This window comes from Osmerus eperlanus, chromosome 2, assembly GCF_963692335.1.
Source record: "Osmerus eperlanus chromosome 2, fOsmEpe2.1, whole genome shotgun sequence".
NCBI classification, from domain to species: Eukaryota; Metazoa; Chordata; class Actinopteri; order Osmeriformes; family Osmeridae; genus Osmerus; species Osmerus eperlanus.
This window is the reverse complement of record NC_085019.1, coordinates 4,913,763-4,930,187: the sequence shown is the minus strand read 5'-3', so window position 1 is coordinate 4,930,187 and position 16,425 is coordinate 4,913,763. Positions and strand designations below refer to the sequence as shown.

Below are 16,425 nucleotides of genomic sequence, written 5' to 3'. Positions count from 1 at the left end.
AAATCAATTTACAGTCATTACAGACAAATGATACATACAATATTCAAAGCAGAATGAGATGCTCAACATACCTCTGCAAATTGCTCTACCTCACACTGACCCTGGTCTCCCTTCCCAGACATGAGCATCAGTTTGTTCTGCAGCTCCCTCAGGTCCTCCAAAGAGTAGGAACGCATTTCCCTGTCCTCGTCGTGGTCCTCTGGGATCAGCAGCTTCACAGCTGTGTCCATGCTCAACTAGATTTGATCAATCAAACAAAAAAGCTGTGAAATCGCATTCTCAATAACATGTAGTTTATTTTGCTTATGTCAATCACAATCAGTACATCAGCTGTGTCAATCACAATCAGTACATCCGCTGTTGCCTTATAGCTAGCTGATTAGATAAACACAGAACCTCATCTCAAAGTCGAACCATTCTAGTGGAGGGACAAAAAATTTTTATGGTTTGGAAAGAGCATTCTGTTAATAGTCAAGCTGTTTACCTTTTTTACATTCTGTGCACTGATGACATAGATACCCTTGTTGTTGATGGATGATGCTAAAGAGAGAGAGGACAACTCTACAGACCCATGGCTGTCCTTAACAGTCTTCAACCACTCAAGGTGGCGAGCAGTGTCTTGCTGGAAAAAGATCAATGGCAAGTCAGTTTCGTACGCACCTAATTCAAAACCGTTTCCCCCATTTGAAACATTAATCTCACCAGCTTCTTAGGGAGGTGGGTGTCATTCTCCAATGCCCTCCAAAGCTTCTTCAGCATCTCTTTGAGGGCTACGAAGCCAGAGTCAGGCTTCAGTTCATAGAGCATTGAGGAGTATCCAAGGACAGCGTCATGGAAGCAGGCGACACGGTCCACATCTAGGTCATTCTCTCCAGCAGAGATGGAGGCCAAGTCGACAAACACTTTCAGCTCATTGATATCTGGAATGACGGAAGGTATGGAGTGTTTTAAAAATGCATTCAACTGAAAATATCAACTCCATCCTGTATTCACATGATTACCCATGTTAAATAAATGTAATTGCTTTACCTTCAAGGGCATCTTTCACCCAGTTGACAAAGTTTCTCCGGAGACCAAGCTCCTGAAGACACAGTCTGCGAGGTTCTGTGATATCCACCAGAACCATTTTAGCCTGCATCAGGTCATTGTCGATACGATCCAGATGTTCATTCTTGAAGTCAGCGTGTGTCTGAGAACAGTTGAACATCATTAGGATGAGGAGCACAATAAATGCATTATGAAAATCATTGAACGGGCAGAAGGTACTTACAACTTCTAACAAAGTCTGTAGAACCTGGAAGTCGCCTTGAAGGCCAAGGGTCTCCTGGACCACCATAATGACATGAGCTGACGTGACAGCAAGGTGAAGCTCATGGTACTGCTCGATCTGCTGGGCTCTTCTCTGGATCCACTGTTTGTCACTGGACTTGTCGATTTTGCACATGATTTCCAGCTCTTCTGCTAGCCCCTCATACTTTCCTTTGTAGGCTTTAAAGAGGGCATCGACCTCCCCAAGCCTAAGAGATCCATTCTTCAGACATTTGTAAATCTCTTCATACTTGGCAAAACAAGGCCGAAAAAAGTTGTCGTATATCATATCTGGTGTCGCCATAATGTCAACCACTCCAGCTTCTTCAAGTTCACCATTTGCATTTCCACTAGCATATAATCTAGCCTCCTCCACCCAGCACATTTTGAATATGAAGCTTTTTTCAAAAGTAAGAAGAACCTCTGCCATCTCTTTTATGGTTTCATCAAGGTCAAAGTATGTGACCACACCAGCCACTGGCGAGGACAGCTGTTCAAATGAATGAACTTCCATAAACTGGTCCAAGGTCATCAATTCAATGTTGGTGCTTTGCCTTTCTTCCAACTCATCTAAATCGACTGCAACACAGATTTAACATTTTAACTAACTAGGAAAAATGTCATGAGAGACCAAGAAATTCTTTGAAACTGTAAAGGTTCATTAATTTCTTAACTTTCCCTTCGCTCACCCGTGATGTGTTCCTCAAGTTTGCGGCTCATTGACAGCAGGATTTTCACGAGCTCCTTCGCATGATACACAGCTTTAACCTCCTCCTGTCTCCACTGCAGCAGCCTCTTCACAGGGGTGCCATCTTTGTAACGCTCATTCTCAGAGAGACAGTCTGCAGAAAGAAATGTATTATTACAGCCATTTCATGGTCATATCAGTATTAACATGGATGACAATTGAATAAGGACCCAACAGGTAGACATACCTATTTTTAGGAGCTCTGTAAAAGTATCCTTCTTCTCCAGAATGTAGTTCAGCAGGTTCATCTTGATGTTTCCTTGAATCAGCTGTTTGGAGATGGCCGTGAAGAAGGAAATTGCTACTGAAATTCTCTCCCTGGCCAGGTCAGAAAGATGCTCTACAAGCTTTTCATCAGCACCTAAAAAAACAGCATGTCATTTAGTGGGGGAAACTGCCCCTGATTGAAGGGAGTGATAAAGCTACTACAGTCCGAGTCAATTGATCTTATGCATTTACCATGTAGCTGGAAGATGTTCTTGGCAGCAGTCCAGGACAAGAGGTGTCGAAGGACCACCTCCTCTTCTTCCTGGTAACGCCCACGGCTATCTTTTGGCCAAGATTTCTCGATTATGGCAGAGATGAGTTTTCCAAATTTATAGTTCCATTTCATGAAGTTTATCCTCTCAAACAGCTTGCCTTCAGACTTACTCTGTATAATTATTGAAGAAACCATATCCACACAAAATAACATCTTTACTACTCACATTCCAATGTGATTGAGGAAACATGGGTCAAATGTTTTAGGTTTATTCAAATTCCCATACCTGACACAATGTAGTGACAGCTTCAAGGGCACACTTCTCAATACTCCTAGCTACATGTGGGTAAGATTCATTCATCTCTTCGATCTTTGAGCAGTAAACCTCAATTTGATCCAGATGGGACTCCTAAAACGTGTTCAGATGTTTTAGTTAGATATTTGATGAAGAACTGGGATACAATATGCTTATTCGAGTTTGTAAACCAAATTCATACCTGCTGAAGTTTACCCTCTAAATCCTTTGTGAAGGTTTGTTTCCATTCATTTGTGAAATCCTCATTCTTGAAGTTTAGAGAGAGGATGTTGTTCCACATCTATGATGAAAAAAAAAAGACAAAAAATGCACAGATATGGCATTTCTTCATTGTATTGAAACTTTTTACTATTGTGACTCTATGAAACCGTATTGTCCTGAGAAAGAATATATGTATTATCAATTGGCAGGTTAAATTTGTATTATAACCATGTAACATATTGTCACATCAACATCCCCACACTTATTGAAGAAGAAGAATATCCCCACGCACATTTTTGGTTAAATTATGGGTCCTGAGTCAACTAGGTCAAGTAAGAATTGACTACACTAGTGCAGTGCCCATGCCTGTGATGCTGTGGTGATTAAGATGATGGTTACTGTAGTTGATTCTGTGTTCATTTAACAACAGTTTTCTTGCAATATACATCTTCATCTCACCTCAATTTCTGTTGAGGAGACTTGTACACTGAGGTACATGGATGTCAGACCCCTTTTCAGCAGCTTCTCTCTAAAGGTTTGGTTGATCCAGGCTCTCATGATTCCCATCGTCTCATCCAGCAGCTCAAGACGTTTAGCTTGTGTATGATCCTGCTCTTCTTCTTGAGTCACCTATAACAGAGTAAGCTTTTCATTTAGCACAGTAGTTATTCAAATATAAAAACATTTCTGAAAAGGCAATAATGTTTTCGTTTCAAATTACATAGTAGTAAAGCAATAAAACTGCATGAAGTTTTTCAGAAATACATTATATTAATCCCTTCTTACTAACATAACAGCATAACAAACACAACAAAATCGTATCTTTTTTACATTCAGTCAGTTTTAGCAGACGCTCTTATCCAGAGCGACTTACAGTAAGTACAAGGACATTCCCACGAGGCAAGTAGGGTGAAGTGCCTTGCCCAAGGACACAACGTAATTTTGCACGCAACATTCTGATTACTAGCCCAATTCCCTAACCGCTCAGACACCTGACTCCCCACTATCTACACAGTAACATTGTCACACTGTCTACTTGGCCATATTTCCATGCAAATACTGGCCAACTTAATATTCACATACCTTTGTCTCAGAAGACTGGGCAAAGTCTGAGACTAAGACTACAAGATTCATGAAAGCAACAGGGACATCTGAGAAGTTCTGTATGTATGTGGACCGAACCCCTTTGCAGATCTTGTCAAGCAGTTTTACTGCAGTTGCCAGACAGTCTCTCCCATAACTGTGATTGTGACAACTGCAAATACATCAAAAGTGAATATTTTCATTGTAATAAAACTGACAGAATACATACATGATACGTTTTTTTTTTGTTTTTTTTACATTATTTTATAGTTAATTTCACTGACCTGTATCTATGCTCAATGAGATTACTTTGAACATGTGAAAGTGCCTCGGAAACTTTCTGCAAGCCAAGGAAGAACACGGAATGAATGATAACAGTTGTATAATGTTAAAAGCTTTAGAACAATTTCATCAAATGGACAACATACTTCATTATTGCTGTAGGATATGTCCACAGGGGCCTTTAGGATGAAGATGTTAAGCATGTCCAAGAGGTCAGTGTTGATGGCGATGCTACATGGTATCAGTTCATCTATGGTCATCAGAAACATCCAGGACCGAACCACCAGTCTGTCCACCTCCACCATGTGGCTATAGTTTTTCATGAGATTGAACACTGCTCTACAACAGAGGACAAATAAATCATAATAATGATACCACATAAGATAATGGACCAGGTTTACATTTTACATTTACATTTAGTCATTTAGCAGATGCTCTTATCCAGAGCGACTTACAGTAAGTACAGGGACATTCCCCCGAGGCAAGTAGGGTGAAGTGCCTTGCCCAAGGACACAACGTCAGTTGGCATGACCGGGAATCGAACTGGCAACCTTCGGATTACTAGCCCGATTCCCTCACCGCTCAGCCACCTGACTCCCCAGGTTATCTTTTAGTGTATAATATTGGACAGACTTACTTCCTTTCTTGACTGTTTAGTGTCAAGGTGGTCATTTTGATGCCCTGCAGGCCTGCCCAAGAATGTTCATATCTGGGGCTCGTGGTGAAAGAGACTGGCTGGAAGGGTTTGGAGGTGCCCTTCAGAAGGTGGAGAAGGGGGATGGGCAGAATCCACCGGGGCATTCCTAAATCTTTCACATGGTTGATAAGAATCAACAATGTCTCTGTCACACTGTTTTGGAGAAATATAGAAATCAGAGGATCACACACTAATAGCCTTCCAAATAAGACAACAAACAGCCAACATTGGTTTACTGCTTTCTTCTTGGTCCAGAATTAAGTTACTGATACCATTTGGGTCAGCCTATGTCAGTATGTAGAATACTCTCAGTCAAAACATTTTAAATTCTAGTAACAAATACTACCCACGTTTTGAGTTCTGAGACAGATTGTGCAAAGTCTGTCCAGTACTGTAAGAATTCCTCTTTCGGCAATTTAGGCAGACAGAGGGCTGTGCAGAGACGAGAGAGTTCTCCGTTGTCCATTTTGAGGGTATACTTTTTCCACACATAAAGCATTATCAATGCCGCTCTCAGAGGATCCTTAACGTAGTCACTCTTAAGGTCCCCTTCTGTCTGCAGTTGAGGAATCACACTCTTCAACATGAACTGTTTCAGCAGCTTTTTGACCTGTGAAAGAGGAAACAGTACTTTTTAAAAACTGGTTCAATGGTGCTTATCTTTCAAAGCGGTTGGTAGAACTGACATTCAAATCACACTTACGTCGTTTTCACTGTAGTCCAATGAGTGCCATTTCCTGTGTGTATCTTCATACACATAGGGGTTTCCATAGATCTCATAAAACTGATTCAGTTGTTTGATGAAACTCCTGAGGTTGATGTCACTCCAACTCCTAAGAAGATCAAATATCGTCTCTAGCATTATGTTCCCTGCGATTTCCCTGCCCTCTATGACACTTTTCCTTTGATCAGACCATAAAGCTTTGAATCGTTTTAGCACACCCGTGGATGGCTCTACGCAGATGATGTCATCATACTGATGCCAGTCCCCTGAAATCAAAACACACCAGTTTAACATAAAATACATTCTAACACTGATATTCACAAGATGTTAAATTATTTGGTTTTCTTAAGCTGCGGTATAGAATTGCACCCACCTTCTGCATTGAGCAGATGGGACTTCACAAAAAGACACCTATTGGTGGTCACGTTTGAAGAATCCGGTTTGTAGATATACTCAAACTCGTATTTATTTTTTTTGCTCTTGTAGATGACATACTTGTATGGTATAGACACAGATCCTGCTTTCTCTTTGGTTGTGACATGGGTGCCTTCCACTAAGAATCCATGCACTCCAAGGTCCCTGTATACAAGTAAACCAGTATCACAAAAATGTTGCATATCAATTTGTACATTAAATACAATTTATAACAACATATATCACATTATGGTGTATTGAAAATGTATATTAACTGTATGACTGACCTAATCTATTTTGAACACTGTAAAGACACCAAGCATCACCTACCTAGTCACAGTGAGCTCAGCAGTATTATCATCCCATTTCCCAATGCGCTCTCCAGCCCTGATGAATATGCGGTCCTCATCTGGGTTAAACTTGAAATCCTTTGATAGGACTGCATGGAAATAAATTGTGAGTCTGTCACAGGCAGGTATCTGCTTCTTCCCTGATGTTATCCTGAAATGGAATAAAGCAAAGGACAATCAGATAGATGCTGTATAAAGAGAATTGCCACTGGTATAGTTATCCAAAACAAGAACTTCTGACAGACCAAATCAGTTGGCAAATGATGAGGATACCTTTTAGGTGGTGGAGGATCCTGAGTCTTGCTGTCAGACTCTTTGCTTGACTTGTCTGTCTGGTTTGTCTTGGTGTCTGGACTCTGTGTTGCTGAGGAGGTGTCTCCTTTCCCTTGGCCAGACTGCTGGACCTCCATCTCCTCCACCTTCCGATCTGGGTCAACACTGGAGCCTTTGCTCTCCGTCTAATGCATAAATGTCACAGCCCACTGTAAATCACCCCAATAAACACCCTAAATAATAACTAGATCTCTCTTAACCCAATTGTAATTGTAACGGTAAGCAATTTTATTCTCCAAAAGCCGGGTCACATAATTACCTGTGGTTTTTGTGTCCCAAAAACCATCTGCCCTTGGGCGGCAGGGCTTTGCTTCTGTTGCTGCTCTTTTGCATCTGCTTTCCCTTTCTGTTTGCCCTGCTTACTCTGGTTGGCATTCTGGCCTACTTTAGCAGTTTGGTCCGCATTCGTTTTCTTGGAGTTGGCAGCATCTTTCTTGTTCTTTGTGCTATTGGTCGGCGGCTTTGGACCCGTCTCGTCGGAGATCTTACTGACTTCGACTGAGCCTGACTGTGGAGTGTTAGTGGAGGACTTGCCCTCAGACTCTGGAAGAGAGGTAGTAGTGCCTGTTGGAGTTGATTCGGATGTGCCCTTTACAAGTGATGAAGGTGCATCGCCCTCTCCTTTATGCTGGACCCCTGGCTCTGTAGCAGACGTGCTCTCTGCACTGCCCTCTGAAGGAGTACTACCTTGAAGGCTGTGATTGTCAGGTGGACTCTCTGATGGTCTGGTGGTATCGGGTGCTCCCATTGGACTAGCTTGCTTATTAGCCAGGGGGTCAGGAGTGACACAAAGTGGGTCTGGAGTCTCGCCCATGACACTGACCGAGCTGTCACTATCAGACGACTCTGTTGCTTCCTCACTCTTCGTCGCTAGGGAGATGTCGGAAGGGTCAGAGGTCATCTGATCTGATGACAACGACGAAGGGTCTTCTTTCCCATCTTTCTTCTTTTTTGTTTTCTTTTTTTTCCGCTGTCGGACACAAAAAAACAACTGATATTCATTCCCTCTTGTGAGAGTCGACATAGTTGTATTACAAATTACGTTTGTAACACGTCTGAAATAGACAGTGTTTCCCCTACCATTATATTAGGGGGGTGCCCCCGCCCCCCCTTTTTTTAAATATATATATAGCGCCAGACCACAAAATAAGTCATTTAAGGTTACCTTTCCTATAAAACAAGTCTATAGCTTGCTCTTTTATTAAACAAACTAAATGGTCTAATCTTATTTTTATCTTATTTACACGACGGCATGTCATTTCTGTCTCTACATGTAGAGACAAAGTTGTAAACCTAGGGGAAACACTGTTAGAATACCGCTTAACTGTACTAACTAAACCAATGAAACGATAATTATGATGGCATGGCTGATATCCACCTTTTTCTTAGGTTTGGAGTTGATCTCTTCGTTAGACCTTTTGGGGGATCTGTTATCTTGATTGTCCAGGGATGAAGAGTCATTCTGCGAGCCTGTCTTCTGAGCCCCTTCATTCAAAGATTGTTCTGAAGCATTTGGAACAAGGCCAGTATCTGGGACAAGGGCAGCATCTTTATCTGGAATGGGGAGCACAAATGAAGGGAGCACAAATGAAGGGAGTCAGTTGGCTGAGCGGTGAGGGAGTCGGGCTAGTAATCCGAAGGTTGCCAGTTCGATTCCCGGCCGTGCAAACTGACGTTGTGTCCTTGGGCAAGGCACTTCACCCTACTTGCCTCGGGGGAATGTCCCTGTACTTACTGTAAGTCACTCTGGATAAGAGCGTCTGCTAAATGTCTAAATGTAAATGTAAATCAATGCTACTGTAAGGCTGGGTGTCAAACCTGCCCCCACCTCTCATATGCTAAAATCTGGAGTTTCTGGACGGTCTCAACTTAATGGGTCTCACACCCCATTCAAGATTTGGTCTGATTGGTTGTCCTTGTGTATAAAGGGAATTGTAATGCATTGTTCTGTGGATTCTTCATCTCCTGAGACCTTCTCAGTTCTGGCTTGTCCTACTCCTTGCTCACCTCTTTCTCTCTCTCTGATTTACAATGATCATGGTAGAGTAGGTAAGATTTAAAGCTTTCATTTTGTAACATGTTTGCCTTGTAATTGATTTCATTCATTTGCAATTTTATTAAATGCGTATTGGCATTATTTGGTTCATGCTAATACACTGTTCAGTTTCCCATCTTCCTTTAAACCATAGGGGAATTCGTTTTGGTTGTTTGGCCAATATTTAACCCCTACACTACTTCAAATCGCATGTACGCTTAAGACAAAATCTAAGTATTTATTACATATGTAAGATGCAGGTGACTCAAGTTGAGTATCTCAGAAGAATGGACAAAGAATACAGGAGATCAAGGGAGTTAAACAGTATCACAATATGGGAGGATACGAGACGATTAGCATAGCCTTCGTAAGCACAGAAATAGGACACTGCAAGCTAGATAGCGTTTGTTTGGGTCTTTAGATAGGGCTCCTAGAAATGGCCTTGACGTTCCTTCTATTTTCCTCATTCAAAGTTGCATGGGATTTGGTAATATTGTGACCTCTGACCGACACTAGTGTCGCATGCCTTTTCTAGTCGCACCTTACGATGAACTAACTTATGGCTATGCAGGCATAAGAAAACAGCATAATGACAGTTTATCAATGATACAAGAAACATAATTAATAGATATTAGTAGATATTAATAGATAATAGGCATATTTATCTCCTGGACATAACCAAGGGTTGTGTGCTCATTAGCTTAATATAGCAGGGTATAGATCAAACATTGTTTATTATATTCAGAGCATTCCAAACAGTATAAAAGTAATTAAGTAATCATTATCTTTAATTATTGTTAACTGATCTGTGGTTTAAGGACAGACCTCTTCAACGGTAACACAAGTAACAATAAGTTGACATACTCCAATCACATTCATCAAACACACTATTCAAATATGGTCATTTTGAGACAAAAAAGCAAAACTGACCAGGTGCCTGGATTGAAGGTTGTGCAGATAGCTTCAAGCCACACTCACTGCAGAACTTGGCTGTCTTTTCGGATGCAATATGGTCACAACTGGAGCACTTCATCGTGATGTTTCAGCAGTCGATGTATCTGCATTTTTACACAAGCAACTGAGCATTTCCCTGAAACATTCCCTTTCACTTTTGATTCAGTGTATTTGGGGAAAAGTCCACTGTTAGCCAAACCCTCTTTTGGTAGAGGTAGTGCTCAGAGACAGTCATAACATTTCCTCAGGGTAAGCAAATCATGAGTGAACCATAAATTGCTGAAATGTAGACAAAGCAAGAATAATACAATATACAACAACAGAATCAATCCTCTCAAAAGTAAACTCAAGCTTCTTCCTTCTATGCCCGGCCCTCCCACCGTTTGTCTGTCCAATGGCAAAGGAATACTCAATCGTTTATCCAATCGCATTCCCAGCTTCAACAAAAAGAAGGTCCGGGAATCAACCAAAGCACGAAAATAATTTCCTTAAAACAATATCCCTGAGCTGAGGTTGTAGAAGAGGAGTTGTATACATGTATTATACACTGGCATGAAAATCTCAGTTTGTTCTGCTCGATAGTAATGTAAATTTCTAAACGTGTCACGCGCTTGAAATGTCGACTGCTCCTCCAGACACTGGCCCATGCATGCGTCGTTAAAAGATGATGTGCGCACTTGACATTACTAAATATTGTACATAGTTGAATGGAATACACTTTGTTAAATCATGCCATATCACAACGAACCAGAAGGCCTACATTTAGCTCCACAAAGCTAAATAATGGGCTAACATCACCAAATGTCAAGAACAGTGGCTACGTTCCTGCCTAGCTATACACACACTGCTAACTTCAACCACCTGCCTGTCTTAAATTCCGTTTGTCTTTCGACTTCCAGTTTACTAAGGAATATCTAGCAATGCAATATGTATTTCACGAATTTAAGGTACGCTGACTATCAGTACCCTATCATCGCTTTCTGACTGGAGAGCTCGCTCTCTATAATCCGCTCAGGTCACTGTCAAATTCGGCGCAGCAGATGAACTAGCCTAGCTACGTTAGTTTTTATTAAGCGAGCTGTTGTGTTTCCCTTCCAAGTGGTAAGGTAATCACCAGCCTACGTCTAGTGGTATTAAGTTAGCAGGCTCGCTTTATATTAAACATAACATTGCGCAGACATACTCACTGCAGTTTACGGAAATCCTCGAAACCATGGCATGACACCTCTTCAGTGTCTTTGTTGAACTTTGAAGAGCTGGCAAACTACTCTTGGGCTGGGCCGCAGTCGTAAGTTTCAAGTAGCTATAACATAAGTTTCGTTTTTAATTTTCGCTTTACAAAAGTGGGCGTAAACGACCCGTCACCCAGACCATGCCATCGGTGCGTGCATCCTGAAAGTTATAGCGTTACATTCCACTTGTTTGAAAAGTACGACTTTGTGAGATCTAGAAACGAGTGAGCAAAGAGAAACATTGTATATGGTCATGTGCTTTATTAAAAGTTTGGCGTGATTTCCATACCTGAAAACATCACTGCTGGTGATATTTTCTGATTGGCATGTAACTCTGTATAACTCGAGACAATTATCATCTCAGCCTGCGCCTCGTCCATTAAATGTATATAGCGGGACAAGTTATCCCTTACTTTTCCTCGTGAGAAATGGTTACAATGCGTGATAAACACAAGGTGTTGCATGAGAAATGGCTGAAATGCGTGAGACATGAGAGCCCTGATGATATGATGGGCCCTGATGATGGCCTGCAGACTCAAAGGGAATTGTCAGACATGACCATCAGGATGCTATGCTCCCAAACCTTCACTAGAGGGCAGCACTACTGAGGCTAGCGCTCCAGGGGAAAGGCACAGTAGCTGGGCCATCGGCATAATCAGCAGTTCTGGGAAGTGCCACAGGGTTCTGGGCAGGAAGAAGGAGTTCTGGTGTTGGTGGTGGAACTGGATGAAAAGTTTACTGTGTAATGGTTTGGTTTCTATTGTATAGAGATTGATGTGTGGGCGGTCACATCACAAGACACTCAAGGAGTTTAGTTAGGCTATGTGTTGGTAGGTAGTCGATTGCAACAACTCACTGGACAATCAAATGTGTTTATTTCCAGTATTAAACAATCTCAAGCCAGCTTTAGAACGTTTGGTATAATACATAATGCAATAGATTTGGAAAAAAGCAACACATGGTAACACTTATTTGTCAATTGTACTTTCTCTGAACACATCCACGCTTGTTGTTCAGCTCCAGGTGTTTGTCACTGGGTCATCACTGACCACTACTGGAGATAAGAAACAATGAAAATTGGTCAAACAGTAGACCCAAGTCCATTTTGAGACATTACCAAATGAAAAACACCAAACGAAGACTGACTGCATAAGTATTAAACAATATGCAAAACATTTTCCATTTATACAAACGAGTATTTCGAGTTCTGTGATGTTGGAAAGGTCTACAGCACTTGGAGGTTTTGGACCAGAGAGCAGGCCCTGTGTAATGTGTTGGAAAGTGTTACCTGAATACAGCATCGTAGATGGATACACTTTCACAGGTCCGCTGCTCCTCAGAGGGATCCTGAATCAAAACAAACAATACAGGAGTCGATTATATTATTATTATTCATTGTTAAACTTAGAGCAAGCTTGTAACTTCATATAATTGCAATCATCTTAATAAATATCAGACAAGGGAACCTCAGCAGGGCTTAAACTGAAGTTGAGTTGTTCCACAGGGCTGTATATCGTAGGGTGTTCCTCACTGTGCAGCAGACTGACAGGACATGAACAAAGGAAGTTGATTAGAAAGAGGGTCATCATGTCATATATCCTTCAACATTGGTAGCAATTACTGGTAGTGAAAAAATGCAAGACTATTATTCACGTTTGTGGTTTTGTGGTCATGTACACTGTTGTGTAGATGATTTGGTTTGGGTCCTCCTCGCTCTCCTCAACAGGGCACTCAGCGTGCATATATCTCTATGTACAGTCATACGGAAAGACCACATTCTGTAATGTAGGCAAATGAGTCTGAAAGCAGTAGCACCGACAAAGCTATGCAAAAATGTAGTACATCCTTCTCATCCAAAAATGTCAAATCAATGTTTATTTCCTTTCTCAGGCGGTTAATAGCCTTGCCCTCATTATAACAACCACACAGATAATACAAAATCAATGCTTCAAGTTTCTGCAGTTGCAGTTTTCCGCTTACATAGGTTTTGGCACAAGTGCTTTCATGTATCACCCTAGCTTTGGTTTAGTGACTGATGACTATCTAGTGCTAGAATGAGCACATAAAGCTTCTGTGCATGACCTGATAGTACATTTTAGGAGGATTTTTAATTTTCCCCATCACTTCAAAGTCATGCTTCAAAACTATTTGTGCAAGTAGATATTATATTGTATAAGTTCTTCCGTACACAAGCAGACAAGGGTATGCAGGTTTTTTTGCAAGGGTAGTTGGATGTCAGCAGAGGGCTGTGTTATCAAACCAATATCAATGTTAACATGTATTTACCCCTAGACAATCCCCCCCTAGACAATCCCCTTTTTGTATACCCTCTTCCACTGTAAAGCCAATAAACTGCAATACCATAGCTCTATTCACATCCCTACCTGAATAGCTACAATATCAATTAGTATTATTTACTGTTCATATAAAAGTGACATAATTGTAAGAAAACACATTGTCAATTATACTTTCTAAGAAAAAAAAGTAAGTTACTATTAAAGTTACTACTAAATACATTTTGTAGTAACTTATCCCTAGACTAACGTTCCACCTGAAGGAGTGTGACAATAACCGAAGCATGTAAATCACCAGGTCTGCGCTCTATTTGTGACTACAGTATAGTCTAAAACTGGGTGATTAAAATGTGAATGTAGTTTGGACACCTCAGTAGTCTCTTCTTTGTCAGGAGTAGTAGACAATATCATCCTTCTGAGGAGACAAACCAAGAATATTTTGCAAACAATTATATCTTGAAAGTAAACAAGAAAAACAAATGACTAACCGTAATTGTGTGTTGGATGTAACTTGACAATGTTGTACAGTATACCTACCTTTTCATATAAACAATGATCATGAGTAGTGTGACAGTCAGTAGCATATACGTAATAATAATCCATATGAGTTTGAGTTCCTCTGCAAAACATTTTAAAATTTGCAGTTTAGGGTCTTTGTACAGTTTAGAGTTTTTTTTGTATGTGAAATGACAGTTTGCAAAACGTACCGTCTTTTACTTCCAGAGTTACTATTGATGAATTCTGACTCCCATGTTTGTTGTTAACTACACAGTAGTATTGTCCACTAGAATAAGACTGAACATCCCAAAAATAAAGCTCAAAGTGAGATGTGAGTTTGTGGTGAACGCTGCCATCGATTAGAAACCAAGCATATCTCTGGACTGGTGGATTTGCTTCACTGCTGCAGGTCAGGGTAACATTACTACCCTTCTCTACCTCTGAACACGGACTGATTGACACTGATGTGTTTTTTGGCCCATCTGAAAAATATCCCAGTCAGAAGATATTATTTTAAATAATACAAGTCACAAATATAAATTCCAGTATTTCATTTTAAGACTTTAGGATAATTAATTATTAAAACATTGTCAAATTGTTTTACAGCAAAGTGAAAATGGTTATGGTATTAATAATTTAATTTATTATACTGTACACCTTTCAAATATTTGTGTGTATGGTCATTTGCATTAGATTAAGATTTATAAACCTTCAATAAGCTACTCACATTCAACATTGACACGGAAGACTTCTGAAAGTGTTCGACGGCTATTATAGTTCAGCATACAAGCATAGCTTCCAGAGTTTTGAAGGGATATATTATTAATGTACAGTGTTGATCCATTGTAGAAAGGTACTCCATTCTTCGACCACTCAATAGATGATCTATGCGGACCATCATAGATGTTCTTACAGGTCATATTTACAAAATCTCCTTCTATTATTGTCCCATTTCTGGATGTTGTGACGGAAATTAAATCTTAAATAGAAAACACAGTAAGTCTGACTGAAAGTCTTTAGAATATGACACATCAAAATGTATTGAAATACTTTAAACTATTTCACAGAATGCATATTGAAAGACTTACCAACCACTTTCAGTGTTGAGCCAACAACACCAGTCCATTGGTTTTTGTCAGTCTTAAATCTGAATTTATATATCCCAGAATCTCTATGTTCTAGTTGGTTTATTTGAAATGAACAATTGTTAACTCTATTACCAAGGTAAACAAATTTGGTGGGGTGTTTCCTAACACTATCATATATGCTTTTTTTAGAGGGATCTGAAACGTTGTGACCCCACATCACCCTTTTCACTACTTGGTTCACAGGATAGGAAAATAAACAAGGGATGACAACGGAACAACCTTTAACGGCATAAATTGGTTCAGGCTGATACTCCACATTCCACCCAGGCAAGGTACACACAACACCTGGAACAACATTCATTAATGTGGTCATTAGGTAGCATCCAATCCAGTATTCCCAAAGCTATTCACAAGCTCAAAACACCACATATGGATTAAGATTTCTAGGCTTTCATCTTATCTAATTAGTTCAGTTTTCTTACCAGACAAAAAGAGAAGGGCCAGCGACCAATGGCGTTGTGCGTGTCCAATACACATCTCTGAAGTCACAACAGCACACTGCTGGGACAGAAAACTCACACTCCCACAAGCACAAAGTGGTAGATAAAATGAGAACCTCTGTTAAGCTTCATACCCCCAGAGAAACAGACACCAGTCTGTGGTCCCCTGATGATGTAAGGTTGTCACCTATTTAGGTCACTGTCACCACAGACTGAACATAGAGCCTCAAAGCTTTCTATCTCAGAGCAAGGAAACCGAGCATGGCAGGAGGTGAGGAAACTGTGTGACCCACTTTACACCCACTCTACCAACTAAGCACACGTTCATAACTGCTATAGTGTGGTCAGGGGTCAGGGCATTACCCATTATGAGCAAAGCATTTTTATAATTTTTTTATTATTATTACTGTAGTGAAAAAATAATTGATGCATACTGTGTGCAGACAACACAATTCGCAGGCATAATGCATGCACACTATTCTGCCAGTACTTTATTCTTTAGTGATGTCTTGTTTGAGCCCAGCATCTCAGTACAGTGAGTCCTGCATAGTTAGAGCTATGTGCCTGCATGTTGAGATGCATAGAACAGTACAGTTACCTACAGCATGTTAATGCCATGTAACTGCCAAAGGCCTTGCCAATGGGGTGGTGTCAATATATATGAGCATGAATTAAATTAATCTACCAAAAATGTTGCAAAAATAAAGTAAAGTAAGGTTTGAGAAAAAAAACGAATGAACAGGAAAAAACGACTGAACAGGAGAAAGGTGCATGTAGGGCTAGTGTTGGATGCAGATGCGCAAGCTATTTTACTCATCGGCTGTTATAACCGTTACGCAATATTTACGCAAGCTGTCGGTCTTCTTGCCCTCCCTCAACACTGGCCA

General features: G+C 40.5%; 2 protein-coding genes across 4 annotated transcripts in view; both read right to left on the bottom strand.

Annotated features, from left to right (window-relative positions):
- rnf213a (ring finger protein 213a) overlaps nucleotides 1-11,253 on the bottom strand; it is a 29,357-nt gene extending 18,104 nt beyond the window's left edge. The window contains exons 1-24 of the mRNA XM_062447835.1: nucleotides 11,114-11,253; nucleotides 9,903-10,030; nucleotides 8,316-8,491; nucleotides 7,197-7,907; nucleotides 6,878-7,062; nucleotides 6,585-6,755; nucleotides 6,214-6,419; nucleotides 5,820-6,106; nucleotides 5,467-5,726; nucleotides 5,057-5,269; nucleotides 4,566-4,758; nucleotides 4,422-4,477; nucleotides 4,138-4,309; nucleotides 3,514-3,684; nucleotides 3,035-3,133; nucleotides 2,824-2,946; nucleotides 2,516-2,708; nucleotides 2,244-2,417; nucleotides 1,998-2,150; nucleotides 1,271-1,887; nucleotides 1,030-1,189; nucleotides 703-920; nucleotides 485-622; nucleotides 72-236 (exon numbers count right to left, since the gene is read on the bottom strand). Coding sequence (XP_062303819.1) covers nucleotides 72-236; nucleotides 485-622; nucleotides 703-920; nucleotides 1,030-1,189; nucleotides 1,271-1,887; nucleotides 1,998-2,150; nucleotides 2,244-2,417; nucleotides 2,516-2,708; nucleotides 2,824-2,946; nucleotides 3,035-3,133; nucleotides 3,514-3,684; nucleotides 4,138-4,309; nucleotides 4,422-4,477; nucleotides 4,566-4,758; nucleotides 5,057-5,269; nucleotides 5,467-5,726; nucleotides 5,820-6,106; nucleotides 6,214-6,419; nucleotides 6,585-6,755; nucleotides 6,878-7,062; nucleotides 7,197-7,907; nucleotides 8,316-8,491; nucleotides 9,903-10,005 — 4,944 coding nt within the window. The 5' untranslated portion in view covers nucleotides 10,006-10,030; nucleotides 11,114-11,253. The remainder of the gene's footprint in view (nucleotides 1-71; nucleotides 237-484; nucleotides 623-702; nucleotides 921-1,029; nucleotides 1,190-1,270; nucleotides 1,888-1,997; nucleotides 2,151-2,243; nucleotides 2,418-2,515; nucleotides 2,709-2,823; nucleotides 2,947-3,034; nucleotides 3,134-3,513; nucleotides 3,685-4,137; nucleotides 4,310-4,421; nucleotides 4,478-4,565; nucleotides 4,759-5,056; nucleotides 5,270-5,466; nucleotides 5,727-5,819; nucleotides 6,107-6,213; nucleotides 6,420-6,584; nucleotides 6,756-6,877; nucleotides 7,063-7,196; nucleotides 7,908-8,315; nucleotides 8,492-9,902; nucleotides 10,031-11,113) is intronic.
- A 597-nt stretch (nucleotides 11,254-11,850) lies between these two features.
- Nucleotides 11,851-15,828, bottom strand: LOC134037537 (B-cell receptor CD22-like). Of its 3 annotated transcripts, none has more exons than XM_062482886.1 (10): nucleotides 15,521-15,828; nucleotides 15,039-15,383; nucleotides 14,678-14,929; nucleotides 14,160-14,432; nucleotides 13,990-14,071; nucleotides 13,822-13,867; nucleotides 12,812-12,906; nucleotides 12,625-12,700; nucleotides 12,447-12,505; nucleotides 11,851-12,209 (listed from the first exon to the last, which is right to left on the bottom strand). In XM_062482886.1, the coding sequence occupies exons 1-10, from the start codon at nucleotides 15,573-15,575 to the stop codon at nucleotides 12,200-12,202; spliced, it is 1,293 nt and encodes a 430-aa protein (XP_062338870.1). In that variant the 5' UTR covers nucleotides 15,576-15,828; the 3' UTR covers nucleotides 11,851-12,199. The 3 variants fall into 3 exon arrangements, with proteins under 3 accessions (XP_062338870.1, XP_062338862.1, XP_062338874.1); XM_062482878.1 differs by having other exon boundaries at nucleotides 11,851-12,212; nucleotides 15,521-15,825; XM_062482890.1 differs by lacking the exons at nucleotides 15,039-15,383; nucleotides 15,521-15,828 and having other exon boundaries at nucleotides 11,851-12,212; nucleotides 14,678-15,000.
- Nucleotides 15,829-16,425: the final 597 nt, after the last annotated feature.

Bases quoted from the DNA above. Each gene is read 5' to 3' on its own strand.
- LOC134037537 (XM_062482878.1), bottom strand. From the start codon at position 15,575: ATGTGTATTGGACACGCACAACGCCATTGGTCGCTGGCCCTTCTCTTT. The intron at 15,384-15,520 runs GTAAGAAAACTG...ATGTTGTTCCAG, and splicing joins GGCCCTTCTCTTTTTGTCTG to GTGTTGTGTGTACCTTGCCT. The intron at 14,930-15,038 runs GTAAGTCTTTCA...TTTCTATTTAAG, and splicing joins CTCAACACTGAAAGTGGTTG to ATTTAATTTCCGTCACAACA.